At 44.9% G+C, this 13,059-nt stretch overlaps 1 protein-coding gene across 1 annotated transcript in view; it reads right to left on the minus strand.

Annotated features, from left to right (window-relative positions):
- Positions 1-867: 867 nt before the first annotated feature.
- Positions 868-13,059, minus strand: part of LOC106526011 (PH domain leucine-rich repeat-containing protein phosphatase 1) — a 24,402-nt gene continuing 12,210 nt past the window's right edge. Inside the window, exons 5-17 of the mRNA XM_014020437.1 lie at positions 11,043-11,189; positions 9,441-9,668; positions 9,168-9,370; positions 9,031-9,091; positions 8,838-8,933; positions 6,988-7,143; positions 6,714-6,914; positions 6,482-6,644; positions 5,044-5,174; positions 4,848-4,964; positions 4,564-4,758; positions 4,242-4,479; positions 868-2,401 (exon numbers count right to left, since the gene is read on the minus strand). Of these exons, the coding sequence (XP_013875891.1) occupies positions 1,340-2,401; positions 4,242-4,479; positions 4,564-4,758; positions 4,848-4,964; positions 5,044-5,174; positions 6,482-6,644; positions 6,714-6,914; positions 6,988-7,143; positions 8,838-8,933; positions 9,031-9,091; positions 9,168-9,370; positions 9,441-9,668; positions 11,043-11,189 (2,998 nt within the window). The 3' untranslated portion in view covers positions 868-1,339. The remainder of the gene's footprint in view (positions 2,402-4,241; positions 4,480-4,563; positions 4,759-4,847; positions 4,965-5,043; positions 5,175-6,481; positions 6,645-6,713; positions 6,915-6,987; positions 7,144-8,837; positions 8,934-9,030; positions 9,092-9,167; positions 9,371-9,440; positions 9,669-11,042; positions 11,190-13,059) is intronic.

Raw genomic sequence — 13,059 nt, forward strand, 5'->3', positions numbered from 1 at the left:
ACTAATGCACTAAAAAATTTAGCATGAGCTTATTCTAAAGCACTAATGCACTAAAAAATTTAGCATAAGCTTATTCTAAAGCACTAATGCACTAAAAAATTTAGCATGAGCGAATTCTAAAGCACTAATGCACTAAAAAATTTAGCATGAGCGAATTCTAAAGCACTAATGCACTAAAAAATTTAGCATGAGCGAATTCTAAAGCACTAATGCACTAAAAAATTTAGCACGAGCGAATTCTAAAGCACTAATGCACTAAAAAATTTAGCATGAGCTAATTCTAAAGCACTAATGCACTAAAAAATTTAGCATGAGCGAATTCTAAAGCACTAACGCACTGAAAGTTTTAGCAAAAGATAATTCTAAAGCACTAAAATAACCCAGTCAACCCATGAACATTCTTGAACAGACAACATGAGTCACATGTTGCCATGTTGTTAAGCCTTATTGACATCCCACAGCTGTATTTGTGTTCATATATTGTCACCTAGTGGATAGGTGACACATATGAACAAAATGTGTGACAGCTTTCAACCTCAGCAGTTAATAATGTTGATCAATAATATTTATACATCTGTTAGTGCTTCTAAATTTAGCAAGTGCTAATCCACTAATAAAATTTAAAATTAGCAAAAGCCATACAGCACTAATCAGGAAATTAGTTCCCCTGTTAGTGCTTTAGGGGAACTGTGCCCACCACAGATTGGTTTCAATCTGATTGATTTTCCCCCTAAAGACTAAAGGCTGATAAAAGTTTATGGAAGAGTTAAAAATGATGAATTTAAAGCTAAAGAGGCCCGAGAGCCGCACGTTCAAGACCACAAACTTTCCCGCTTTAGTTTCAGAAAATCCTCAAGAAGCCAGAAATTTATCTGAAAACTTTATTATTTAGCAAAAGTAACTCTCTGGTGCAGCTTTATATTCGACACGTCTGTAACACTTCTCACAAACAAAAAAAAAAAAATCTTCGTTAGTAACTGATCGCCGCAGCACCGCTCCGGACCCGACCCGGCCCAGAGAAACCCAAAGCTGGGAACCGAAACTCGTCAGTCGTTCCAGAAATAAAAGATGTTTTCTCTCAGAGAATATTAGTGCGCCTCAGTGACTAACTCACTTTAAAGTCTTAAACTCCTGGGAGTTGTTAAACAGCTACGACCTGCGACAGCAGCTGGACGTACCGTTTCACATAAATCTGGACTGAATAAGTGCTTCTTCATATCATAGATATGATAACAAAATAACTACGTGTGCAGATTTGATCAAAGTGTTACAGGAAGAGGAAGAGGAGTAGAAAAGTGAGAGGTTCTGGTCCAAAGCGTGGAGCGGGTCGGGGGTTCTGTCAGAGGGGGGTGACGAAGTAGTCGGGGGGTCTCTGGTAGGCGTGTGCTTGTTGTTGGTTGTGYGTCTGCAGCTGCTCCTGCTGCTGCTGGATGATCATGCGGACCTCCTCCTCCAGCTCCGGGGGGATGATCAGCTGGTCGTCGGGGTCCGGCTGGGCGGGGGCGTTGAAGTAGCCCCCCTGCTTCCTGACGGGGGCGTCGCCGGCCTCCTCGATCACGTCCTGGTTCCGGCCCTGGCGGGCCACGGAGCCGTTGGCTCGAGCCCGGCGGCCCAGCGTCCCCGCCTGGGCGTCAGGGGAAGGGGGCGGGGCTGGGGAGGGGGGCGGTGGCGAGCGGGGGGGCTCGGCGGCGGCGGCGGCGTGGGCGCAGTCGTGGCGGCGCAGGCAGTGCACGTCGGCCTCCACCTCCACACGGCTGCCGTTGGAGAAGACGCCGGCGATGGGCTCCTCGTCCTCGCTGTCCAGACCGTTGTCGGACAGCGCCCCGGAGAACTGCCGCTGGAAGACCCCCCCGCCGCCGCGGGCGGGTCTCCGCGCTCCGCACCGGACCTGTGCGCCGGGCTCGGTTTGGGGCGGCGGGTCCTCGGAGGACGCCGTGGACCCCACCTCGCTGCTCATCTCCGACGTGCTGAACTCGCTGCTCAGCTCGCTGGCGGTGCCGGAGGAGGCGGGGGGCAGCGAGAGCCCTCCCTCGCCGCCCGGCGGGTACGCGGCGGGCGGAGCCCCGGGGCTGGGCGGAGGGGGCGGGGCCTCGCAGCAGCAGCAGTCCTCGGTGACGCTGAGCTGCGTCACAACGGCGCAGAGGCTGTCGGCGCAGCCGTAGCTCTGAGCTAACGTCACCAGCTTCTTGGCGGCGGCGACCGCGTCCGGGACGGTCCGGACCGCCTCCACGGCCTCGGCGGGGGACAGCACCTCCCACAGACCCCGGCTGCCCAGGAGGAAGAACTCGTCCTGAGGGGTGAGCGTCACCGTGGACACGTGGGGGCGGGGCGTCACCGAGGGGCAGAGGAAGGAGTAACCCATCATCCTGGTGGAGTCCGTCACTCCGCTGACTTTATTATCCTGAAAAAACACAAAAAACATTTAAAATCATCACATTTTAAAAGTTTTCTCCCACGGTCGCATTCAGGTTTGATGTTTCTACATATTTATTCGTCAGAGACGTTTGTTTTCTGGACTGTTAGTAAAATATCTTAAACAGTTTCTTCTTTCATCTGTTCCCTTTTCAGAGGTCACCACGAGTCATCCTCAACCACCTCCATGTTTTCTCTTAAAGGGATCCCCGATTAGTTCTAACATCAGACTATTTGTTAAACATTTCTTTTAACTGTAAAATAAAGACCTTAAAAATACTGTAGGCTGTTTAGTTTTTATAATTTTTAAAAATATATTTCAACACGGACGCAGCCATTTTATTTCCACACAAAGCATTCTGGGTAAATGATGACGTGGATAGGTCCTCGGTGCGAGGCTGCTAGCGAGCTATATCCACCCTGAAGGTTAATCTTGGACAATATCTGATGATCGACTCTTTTAAATGAAACCAGAGAGCGTTGACRGAGAGGAGAAGGTAGAAATGACTCAGCCTGGAACTGAAAATATGGATTAAAAGTCATAAGATCGATTTTTCCCCCATGGGTGTTGTGTGCGATGAAACTGATGTTTCCATGTTGTGTGTCACTTCTGGCTTGCCATATTTTTACATCCGGTTAACGTTTAGCGCTAACGTTAGCTCCCGACAACAACTTGTCTGGATCAACACAAAAGAAACTAAAGAATCATTAACATGACAGCTGATTCTCAGCAGAAATTAAAGACAGAGACTGTGAGAACTGTTGTTTGTAAACATCTGACTGAAACTGTTCTCTTTTATAAATGTGTGAAAGATCTCAGTCTAACAAATTCATTTAGTTTTGTTACCAATGTTATTTAAAAATTTAAGAAACATCTTAATGTAATTCACAGTGATGGAATGTTTTAGCTTAAGTACTTTTTTCCTTTCTTCTTGTTAATAAGTTTTATTGAACAGAAACATTACAAATATACAGTTTTCGTACTCTCAAAAGGAGTGGGCAGAAGTAAACACTTATATTATCCCAGCTCTTCTCCTGTAACTTTATTCCACCACTTCTTAATGATGAAGAAAATTATTCTTAGTTTCTTAAAAAACTAATGTATCCAACAACACTTTCTCTTGCAATTCCTTTTTAGTTTAAACCCTTTGAAACTTGAGACAGTTTTGTTTCCAGATCAACGCACTGTTAGAATTAGTTTCTACTGTTTACAGCATTAGTTCCTTTGAGAATGTCTTCTGTATCAAAGTAAATGTGTCGCTGCGTGATATCCTTAATTTAAAAATCAATCGAACTGAATCATGAATCGTGAATCGTTGTGAATCGTGAGTAGTGAATCATCGTGAATCGTTGTGAATCGTGAGTAGTGAATCATGAGTCGTGAATCGTCGTGAGTAGTGAATCGTTGTGAGTCGTCGTGAGTCGTGAATCGTTGTGAGTCGTCGTGAGTCGTGAATCGTTGTTAGTCGTGAATCGTCGTGAGTCGTGAATCGTCGTGAGTCGTGAATCGTCGTGAGTCGTGAATCCTCGTGAATCGTGAATCATCATGAATCATCGTGAGTCGTGAATCGTGAGTAGTGAATCGTTGTGAGTCGTGAATCTTTGTGAGTCGTGAATCATGAGTCGTGAATCATTGTGAGTAGTGAATCATTGTGAGTCGTGAATTGTTATGAATCATGAGTCGTGAATCATTGTGAGTAGTGAATCATTGTGAGTTGTGAATTGTTATGAATCATGAATCGTTGTGAAATCTGAACCGATCCCCAGCCCTGGTCCAAACCAACACCACCCACTGTTTATGAGGAGCTCTCTCCGGCGCTGCAGCTCACCTCGGTGATGATGGCGTTATGGCGTCGGACCCTCTGGTACTCCGCCTCCTCTCTGACGGTGTGAACCTCGGASAGCAGCAGAGCCTTCCCGCCTCGGCACAGCACGGCCTGGCACCGCCCCACGTTGGCGGCCTTCAGYGTGAAGCAGCCGCCGTGCTCGCCGGGCGCCACCGGGTCGTGCCTGATGTGGCACAGCGCCGCCGAGCCGCCCATCCTTTGACCTGCCGTRCCCAGTTTCCTTCAGAGGAGCAGCGGGGACAGGACGTTAAACCGCGGCGGCGGCGGCATTGGGAGGAGGACTCACGGTGAAGTGGGCGTTTACCTCTGCATGGTCAGGAAGGTGTTGGTCATGTAGTCCTCCTGCCTCTGGCCTCGGTGAAGCTCCTCYGCCAGCACGTCTCCCATGGTGCACTGCAGCAGGTAAGGCACCTCCACGTTGCGRTCCCCGTCGAACACGCCGTACAGGGCCTCGCGCGTCCCACAGAAGCTGTCCTGAGCCAGAGCCGCCACGCACAGCCTGAGGGCGGCGAGGCACAAAACAAAACACCCCTCAGAAAAACAAACGCTGACTTAGCAGTTCTACCGTAAACACAAAACTAGACCCACTTGTTTTTGACTCCAGAGGCCTCGGTGAAGCCGTGGCTCCAGACCGCGGGGACTCCCTGACCGTCGCTCGCACCCGGAGCCGAAGGAGACGGGTCCACCCTGAAGCAGCGGATGTTGCTGCGGGAAAGAAAACAAAGATCAGACGGCCGGACAGGAAGGTTTCGGCTCAGCTCTGTTTACATTTTGCTGGTCCTACTTGAGGAGCTCCAGGCTCTTGTGGTCCAGGTTGAGTCGAGGGTTTCCTGTGAGGTCCAACTCCTGGAGCTTTGCAGGAAGCGCCTCCGGCAGGGTGACCTCGGTCAGCTCGTTGCAGCTCAGGTCCACACTCTGACGACAGAGGAGTGAGAGCYGAGAGTTAGGTCTGGACATGTCTGACGCCAAACATTAAACCATTTAGCTTGATGCTAACTTTTAGCCACATTTAACTTTTAGACAGCCTTTTAACAGATTTTAGCTAGGCTTTCWTTAGATTACACAACAATTTTAGCTAATATTAACTTTCAGCCATTCTTTTAGGTGTTGCAACGTTTGCTTCATTTAATCTGAATCCAGCTTTAAGCCAGGCATTCACAACTTCTTGATTTAAGCTACTTATTTAGCTACTTTCAGTTAATAATCTGCAACTTTTAGCTAATAGTTGTCTTACTTTTAGATTTTAGCTAACATATTGCTTCTTTAAAATGTTAAGTTTTACATATTTTAGCTTTTGTATATTTACTATTTTTAGCCTTTTAGCTACAATTAGCCATAGCAAGGCTTTCATTATTTTAGTTACTTAACTTTTAGTTTGTTGCTAACCTAATGCTACGTTTAACATTTAACATCTTTGTACTTTAACCCATTACTTAGCTAATTGCTACATTTAGCTTTTAGCTTGGCTTCTACTACAATTAATGTTAGCAAGGCTGTTGCTACATTTAACTTTAGCTAGCTTTTAGCTACATTTAGCATTAAGGTAGCTTTTAACTAGCTTTTATTATTTTAGTTAGCTGATAGCCTCTTGCTACATTTAGCTTTTAGCTTGGCTTCTACTACAATTAATGTTAGCAAGGCTGTTGCTACATTTAACTTTAGCTAGCCTTTAGCTGCATTTAACATTAAGGTAGCTTTTAACTAGCTTTTATTATTTTAGTTAGCTGATAGCCTCTTGCTACTTTTAGCTTGTTGCAAGCCTATTGCTATTTTAAATGTTTAGCTAGCATCTTCTTACTTTTAGACATTATGTAGCTAGTTGCTACGTTTTAATGTTGTACATTGTGTAYATTTTTAACTGTATTCTGACTGTATTTTGACTATGTCCTGTTGTGTCTGTCCATTGTGCAGCATTTTGGTTGGCTTGTGCCGTTTAAAGTGCTTTATAAATAAAAGTTTTATGGTTTGCTACATTTAGCAACTAGCTACAATTAGCATCGCTTTATTTAGCTTCTAGAAAGGCTTTCAAAACTATTGCTTTTAGATATTTTTTGCTACATTTAGTTAGCATTCTGTTACTTTTAGCTAGCATTTTGATTGTTTGGTCTCGTTTCACGTTTTAACTTCTATTTTACTTTTCTTTTTTCAGGTTTTAGCCGGTGTTCTGCTTGTTTTAGCTTCAGCTGTGGTTTTCCTCAGGTGTTGTGTTCTCTTTGAGGCACCTTGATGTCGGGCAGCTGCAGGACTTCGGGGAAGGTGCTGATGCAGTTGGAGTGGGCGGAGAGCGTGTGCAGCCGCTGGCAGCTGAGGATGGTGGTCGGCACGGCTCTCAGTCGGTTCCCGCTCAGGTCCAGCTCCTCCAGCTGCTCCAGCTGGGCCAGTTTACTGCGCAGAAACTCAGAGTTGGTCTGGGAGCGAGGAGATTTACCCTCRCTGCAGCGATTAGAGCTTTACCTGGCAGTGAAAGTCTGCAGCTGGTTGTAGGCGACGTGGAGCACCCTGAGGCCGCYGTGTCCCGTCAGCAGGGGCACGCACTTATCGCTCAGGCTGTTGTTGGTCACGTAGAGTTCCTCCAGGCTGCTGACGGCTTCCTCCGACAGGCCGGCTGCAGGGAGCTCCTCCAGCTTGTTGGCCGACACGTTCAGGTAGCGTAAGCTGCGACGAAACCCGGGCCGTGAGAAAAAAAACAGCTGAAGTGAAGAAGATTAGATAAAAGAAGGGAACGCACCTCTGTGCTTTGATGAACAGGTTGTGCGGGAGCTCCGTCAGGTGGTTGTGCTGGAGGTCCAGGACTTCCAGCTGGGATCTCTCCAGCCTCTCGCTCAGGCAGCACAGATCGTTCCAGCCCGCCAGCAGCTTCCTGAGGCTCCCGCTGGACACCAGCCTGAAACAAAAACACAAACACCCCCCATGACTCGAACGAGGCTCAAACAGGTCAACAAGTGTGGATTTATTCATTTATGATGGACCTGAGGACGGCGAGGTGCTCCACACTGAGCTGAAACTACGTTTGATGTTCATGCAGACAAAATTAGGATAAATTATTATATTCGTGATGAAGCCCTGTTTTTAGTGGGAGGGGCTTATGTTGTTTGTTTTAGYGCCTCTCATCACTAGGGTTAAGATTAATAATTGGCACTTGGCGATCACTGCGGTTTGTGAATTATACAAGTCATTGCAGCGCAGAGCTAATGCTAATGTGGAACTAATGCTAACATGGAGCTAACATTTATGCATAGCGAACGCTAAAGCTAACATGAAGCTAACACAAACGCAGAGCTAATGCTGTACTAACTAATGCTAAAATAGAGTTAACACTAACATGCCAACATGAAGTTACACTGACATGGAGCAATCGCTAATGCTTATATGATGCTAACAATAACACAGAGCTAATGCAAATGTAAAGCTATCACCAACAAAAAGCTTATGCTAACTTGAAGTTACACTAACGTGGAGCAAACACTAATGTGGCTCTGGTACTGATGCAAAACTAATGCTAATGTGGAGCTATCGGTAACATAAAGCTAATGCCAATGTGGCGTAAATGCCAATGCTAACGTGGATTTAACATTAACACAGAGCTAATGCTGAGCTAATGCTTAAGTAGAGCCAACACTAACACAGAGCTAATGCCAACATAAAGTTACACTAACATGGAGCAATCGCTAACGTTAATGTGATGCTAACACTAACACAGAGCTAATGCTAACATGAAGTTACACTGACACGGAGCACTCGCTAATGCAAATTAGATGCCAACACTAATGTAGAGCTAATGCTAATGTAGAGCTATCACCAAAACAAAGATACGGCTAACATGAACTTACACTGACATGGAGCAAAAGCTAATACTAATGTGATGCCTACACTAACGCATTGCTAATGCTGCTTTAATGMTAACRWAGAGCWATCACCARYACAAAGCTAAWGCTAACTTGAARTTACACTGACATGGAGAAAACTAATGCTAATGCGGAGCTATCACTAACAGAGCTAATGCCAATGTGGAGTAAATGCCAATGCTAAAGTGGCTCTAACACTAACACAGAGCTATTGCTKAGCTAATGCTGAAGTAGAGCCCACACTAAAACAGAGCTAATGCTAACATAACATGAAGTTACAATAACATGGAGAAATCGCTAATGCTAATGTGATGCTAACACTAACACAGAGCAAATGCTAATGTGATGTTAACACTAACACAGAGCTAATGCTAACATGAAGTTACACTAACATGAAGCTAAAGCTAATGGTGACCCTAACACTAACGCTAACGTTGCTCTGACTCCAACACAAAACTAATGCTTACGCTGAAGCGCAGTTATAAACCAGAGTACGACCAAAGCCAGAAAAAACAGACTCCAAAATATTTACTCAGCTGATAATCCAGGATGCTCCTAATCAATCAGTCAGTTACAAGAGACAAAATAAGAGCTGGAAGAAGGTAATGTGAGGTTGTTAAAACGAAGTTGGTGTTACTGATGACTTAATTTTGGAACACCAACTGATTTAACCGTTATATTAATCGATACTGGTTAAATACCAGAATGAATGGGGAATGATTATTTTACTCACCACACAGGCAGCTCTGTGACACAGTTACGGTTGATGTCCAACACCTCCAGCCTGCTGCTCTCACACAACCAGTCTGGGACTCGATCCAGTTTGTTCCTTTAAAAAAAAAAAACACGGTCAGCGAGCGGCTTTAAAATAACACATCTTGTTATTGTCGTAAACAAGAAAAGCAAAGCGTCAGTTGTTTTCACACCTGGACAGATCCACAACAGTCAGGTTCTCCGGYGCAGGCTGCACCTCCAGCTGCCTCAGCTCTGAAAGCACAAACATGAAGAATGAGGGCGGGGTCTCAGGCGACGCTTGTTTAAAGCCTCTGCGGCGCCTCGGTACCGTTCTGCGCGGCGTGCAGGCTCTTGAGGGCGTGGCCAGCGACTCTGAGGAGCGACAGAGAGTTTCTGTCRCAGCGGAGCTGCTCCAGCTTACACAAGCACCGGACGTCCAGCTCCTGCAGACCCGCGTCCCTCAGGTCCAGCTGCACGATGTGGACCAGCTGCTCAGGCTCCGCCTCCACCACCTTCTGAAGCCGGTTCAGCCTGACGGAGAAAATACGTTATCCCTGTTGCATCCTGGGAAATGTTTCTATCTACTGTGAGCATCTTTCACCTGAGGTCCACGGAGCGAGCGGGCAGCCACTGCAGCCCGAACAGATCCAGGACGGAGAGCTGGTTCCCCGCCAGACAGAGCTTCTCCACGCCTCGGAGCTTCTCCAGGACGGGGGGCAAGCAGCTGAAATGGTTGAAGGACAGGCCGAGGTAGGACAGCCCCTCCAGAGAGCTCAGCTCTGCGGGCAGAGAGGTCAGGAAGTTCCCGTCCAGGAGAAGAGTCTGCAGGCTGCAGGCAGACGCAGGACTTTTAACACATTCTCATTTTTTTAAAGAACAAAAAACATTTTTATGTGCAAAGAATCTCACGTATAAAAAGTTATCCTTTTGTAAAATAAAAACGCTTCAGTGTTAGAGTTGTGCAAAATCATATTGTGTGCATTTAATCGGTTACTGTGAATTATACAAAGCTAACACTAATGCTAATGTGGAGCTCACATTAATGCTTAAATAAAGCTAACACTAATGCGGAGCTAATGCTAATGCAAAGTTAATACTAACGCAAAGCTGACACTAATGCTAAAATTGAGCTTACACCAATGTGGAGCTAAAGAAGAGCTAACGCTAATGTGACACTAACAATGCTAAAATTGAGCTGACACTAATGTGGCGCTAACACGAATACGTAACGCAGAGTTAACAATGTGGAGCTAGTGCTATAATGTGGCGCTAACACAATTGCACTAAACAAATGCTTAAATGGAGCTAACACTAATGTGGAGCTAACACAGAGCTAAGACTAAGGCTGAAAAGGAGCTAAAGCTAATGTGGAGCCAACACTGACATGGAGCTAACACTAAAGCAGAGCTAATGCTAATGTGAAGCTAATACTAACACGGAGCTAAGACTAATGCTGAAAAGGAGCTAATACTAACATTGAGCTAACACTAATGTGGAGTTAATGCAAAGCTAACGCTAATGTGGAGCCTACCCCGACATGGAGCTAACACTAACGTGGAGATAATGCTAATGTGAAGCTAACACAGAGCTAAGACTAATACTGAAAAGGAACGATTGCTAACGTGGAGTTAACGCAAAGCTAACGCTAATGCTTATGTGGAGCCAACACTAAGACGGAGCTAACACTAAAGCTGAGCTAATGCAAAGCTAATGTTAATGCTAATGTGATGCTAACACTAACACAGAGCTAATGCTAATGTGAAGCTAACACTAATCCTGATGTTACAAACTTGTGTAATCACCAGAGACATTGAGCTAAGCCTTACATTTTTTAATTCTTTGGAACATGCTGGTGTTTCAGCGAGCCTCTTCATCGTGACTAACTGATCTCTGAACCAAACATCTCCATCGTCTCCTGAGTCATTGTCTTATTTTCTTTATCCTATTTATTCCTGCTTCTACAGGACATAAGTGTCCAGGTTTATTTCAGGTTCCTTCGTGCTGACAGGTTCTGATGTTAAAAACAACCGTCATGTCTGAAACTAAGACGTCTGCGACTGAGCCGTTGGGACGAAGCCCAGYGTGACTCTGCTCTGAGGGAACCTGGCCAGGATCCCTGCATCGTCAGGACTCATGACCGACACAGAGCYTGTTTGTTTCACACGGGGAGGCAATAATCTGCACCGACGTCTCCGTCACTCACTTGTGCATCGACGCCATCTCTGCCGGCAGACAGGAGAGGCGGTTTCCAGAGAGGTTGAGCTCTGTGAGYGAGGTGATGTCACAAAAAGCAGGAGGGAACTCGCACAGAGCGTTGTTGGACAAACTCAGGCTCTTCAGCTTACAAAACCTAGAGAGAGAGAGGGAGAGAGGCTCAGTGTGAGTGAAGGGAGACAAAGAGCAACACTCTTATGTCAGGATGAAGGAGGTTCTTCAGATCCACAGGAAAAACTCTCAGGACAGCCCATCCACGGGAAGCACTGTGTTTACCCAGAAACAATGGCAGAAAGTAACAAACCAACTTCCATGAAGCCGAGCGACGTTTCACCAGAATCTCCTGCTAACCGAACCCTGAAGGTTTTTTTTGTTTTGTTTTTTTGACTCTGCAGCTGTGAACACAAACCGTAAGACGACACCCGAGGCTCGCCGTAGGAAACGAGTCAAGTCCAAACAGAAYGAGATGATTTCTGAGTAAACGCCACGTTAGAAACTCAAACACGCATCTTCTAACATGAATTCAATGATCTGGAGTTTAAAATGCAGGTACGCACTGAACGTAAACAAAACACTTTTATCCTAAACGACTAGGGTTGTGTATTGGCAAGAATTTGGCGATACGATACATATCATGACAGAGGGGTCAAGATATATTGTGATACTGTAAGCAAGGCAATAATATATAGCGACAATTTAAAAAAATTGTATTAAATAAAAAACTCAGCATGTTTTGTATGTATTTTATTTGTTTCGTATTTCATCCATGTTTTCTATTGTTAGACTAAATTTGCCAATAAAAAGTTTGAAAATATATTTGTGACTATCTGTGCATGATGCTAATGTTTACTCATAATGCTAATGCTACCCTTACTCTCTGGCTCCTCATGAGTAGAGGAGCCAAATGGCTGGCTCACTGCTGCCAACTAGCGGTCAGAGGTTGAACTACAACACAAAAATGAAACGTTGGCAGGAAAGTTGATGTTTTAAACCTTAATTAAAAATCGATACAGGGCTTTAGAGAATTAATACCGTATCGAGAAACGTAATATCAAAATATTTCAGTGTATCGATATTTTCTTACACCCCTAAAAACGACTAGACGAGTTAAAGCGTTAGATCCTCAGGACTGACGGGATTTTTAACTTTTCTGTTTCCTTTTATTTAATAACAAATCATACAAATAATAATAATTTAACCACCTCTGTAACCATCGTAAAGGAAAAAAGGAGTTTGGTCACACGCAAAACGGCGTTCAAACACGCCAACGTTAAACTCCACAGGTATTTTTTTTGTTGTTAGCTTACCTTGTTCAGCTGCATTGTTATGACCCCCTCTTCATATTTTAGATGCCTCATTTCAGTGTAAAAGCATCCTAAATCAATAATTAATTTCAGATTAACCCTATGATGGTGGACCGGTCCAGCAAGCTAGAGCTCTATCGCTCGAACGTGACGACAATTTTTTATTTTTTTAACACTTTATTTTCTTTTTTCAAACATAGAACYATCTAAAAGTTGGTGTAGCTATGATACAAACTTAAGTGTGAGGAGCTTAAAGAAAAGGGGAAATTTTTAAAAATATATATAATTAAAGAAAAGAAATAAATACATAAAAATAAAGCTACTAGAGATTTTTGCCAGTTGAATTTAAGTTCTACTTTATGGAGGTCAGACCGTAGATCACTGGGCAGAAAGTCCATCAGCGCTGCCAGAGGAAAGTTTTCTGTATTGTCACTTAATTTTGCACTTAAGACTTTCCATTGGAATAATTCTAAATATTTCCCTGTACCACTGAGTTATGGTGCGTTCACACCGAACGTGATTTCAGCGTCAGGAGCAGCAGGTTTACATGCAAAGTCTATGGTGGACGCGCTTCAAGCAAAGTCGGGAAGTTCTGCAGCGCCTCAAGCGCGATTAGAGCAGCACGATTTGAACGATTTGAACGATTTGAACGATCTGAGCGTTCGACGTGCTGAGGCACAAATCGCAGAAGTTAGAAAATCT

This window comes from Austrofundulus limnaeus, unplaced genomic scaffold (assembly GCF_001266775.1).
Source record: "Austrofundulus limnaeus strain Quisiro unplaced genomic scaffold, Austrofundulus_limnaeus-1.0 Scaffold252, whole genome shotgun sequence".
In the NCBI taxonomy this organism is placed as follows: domain Eukaryota; kingdom Metazoa; phylum Chordata; class Actinopteri; order Cyprinodontiformes; family Rivulidae; genus Austrofundulus; species Austrofundulus limnaeus.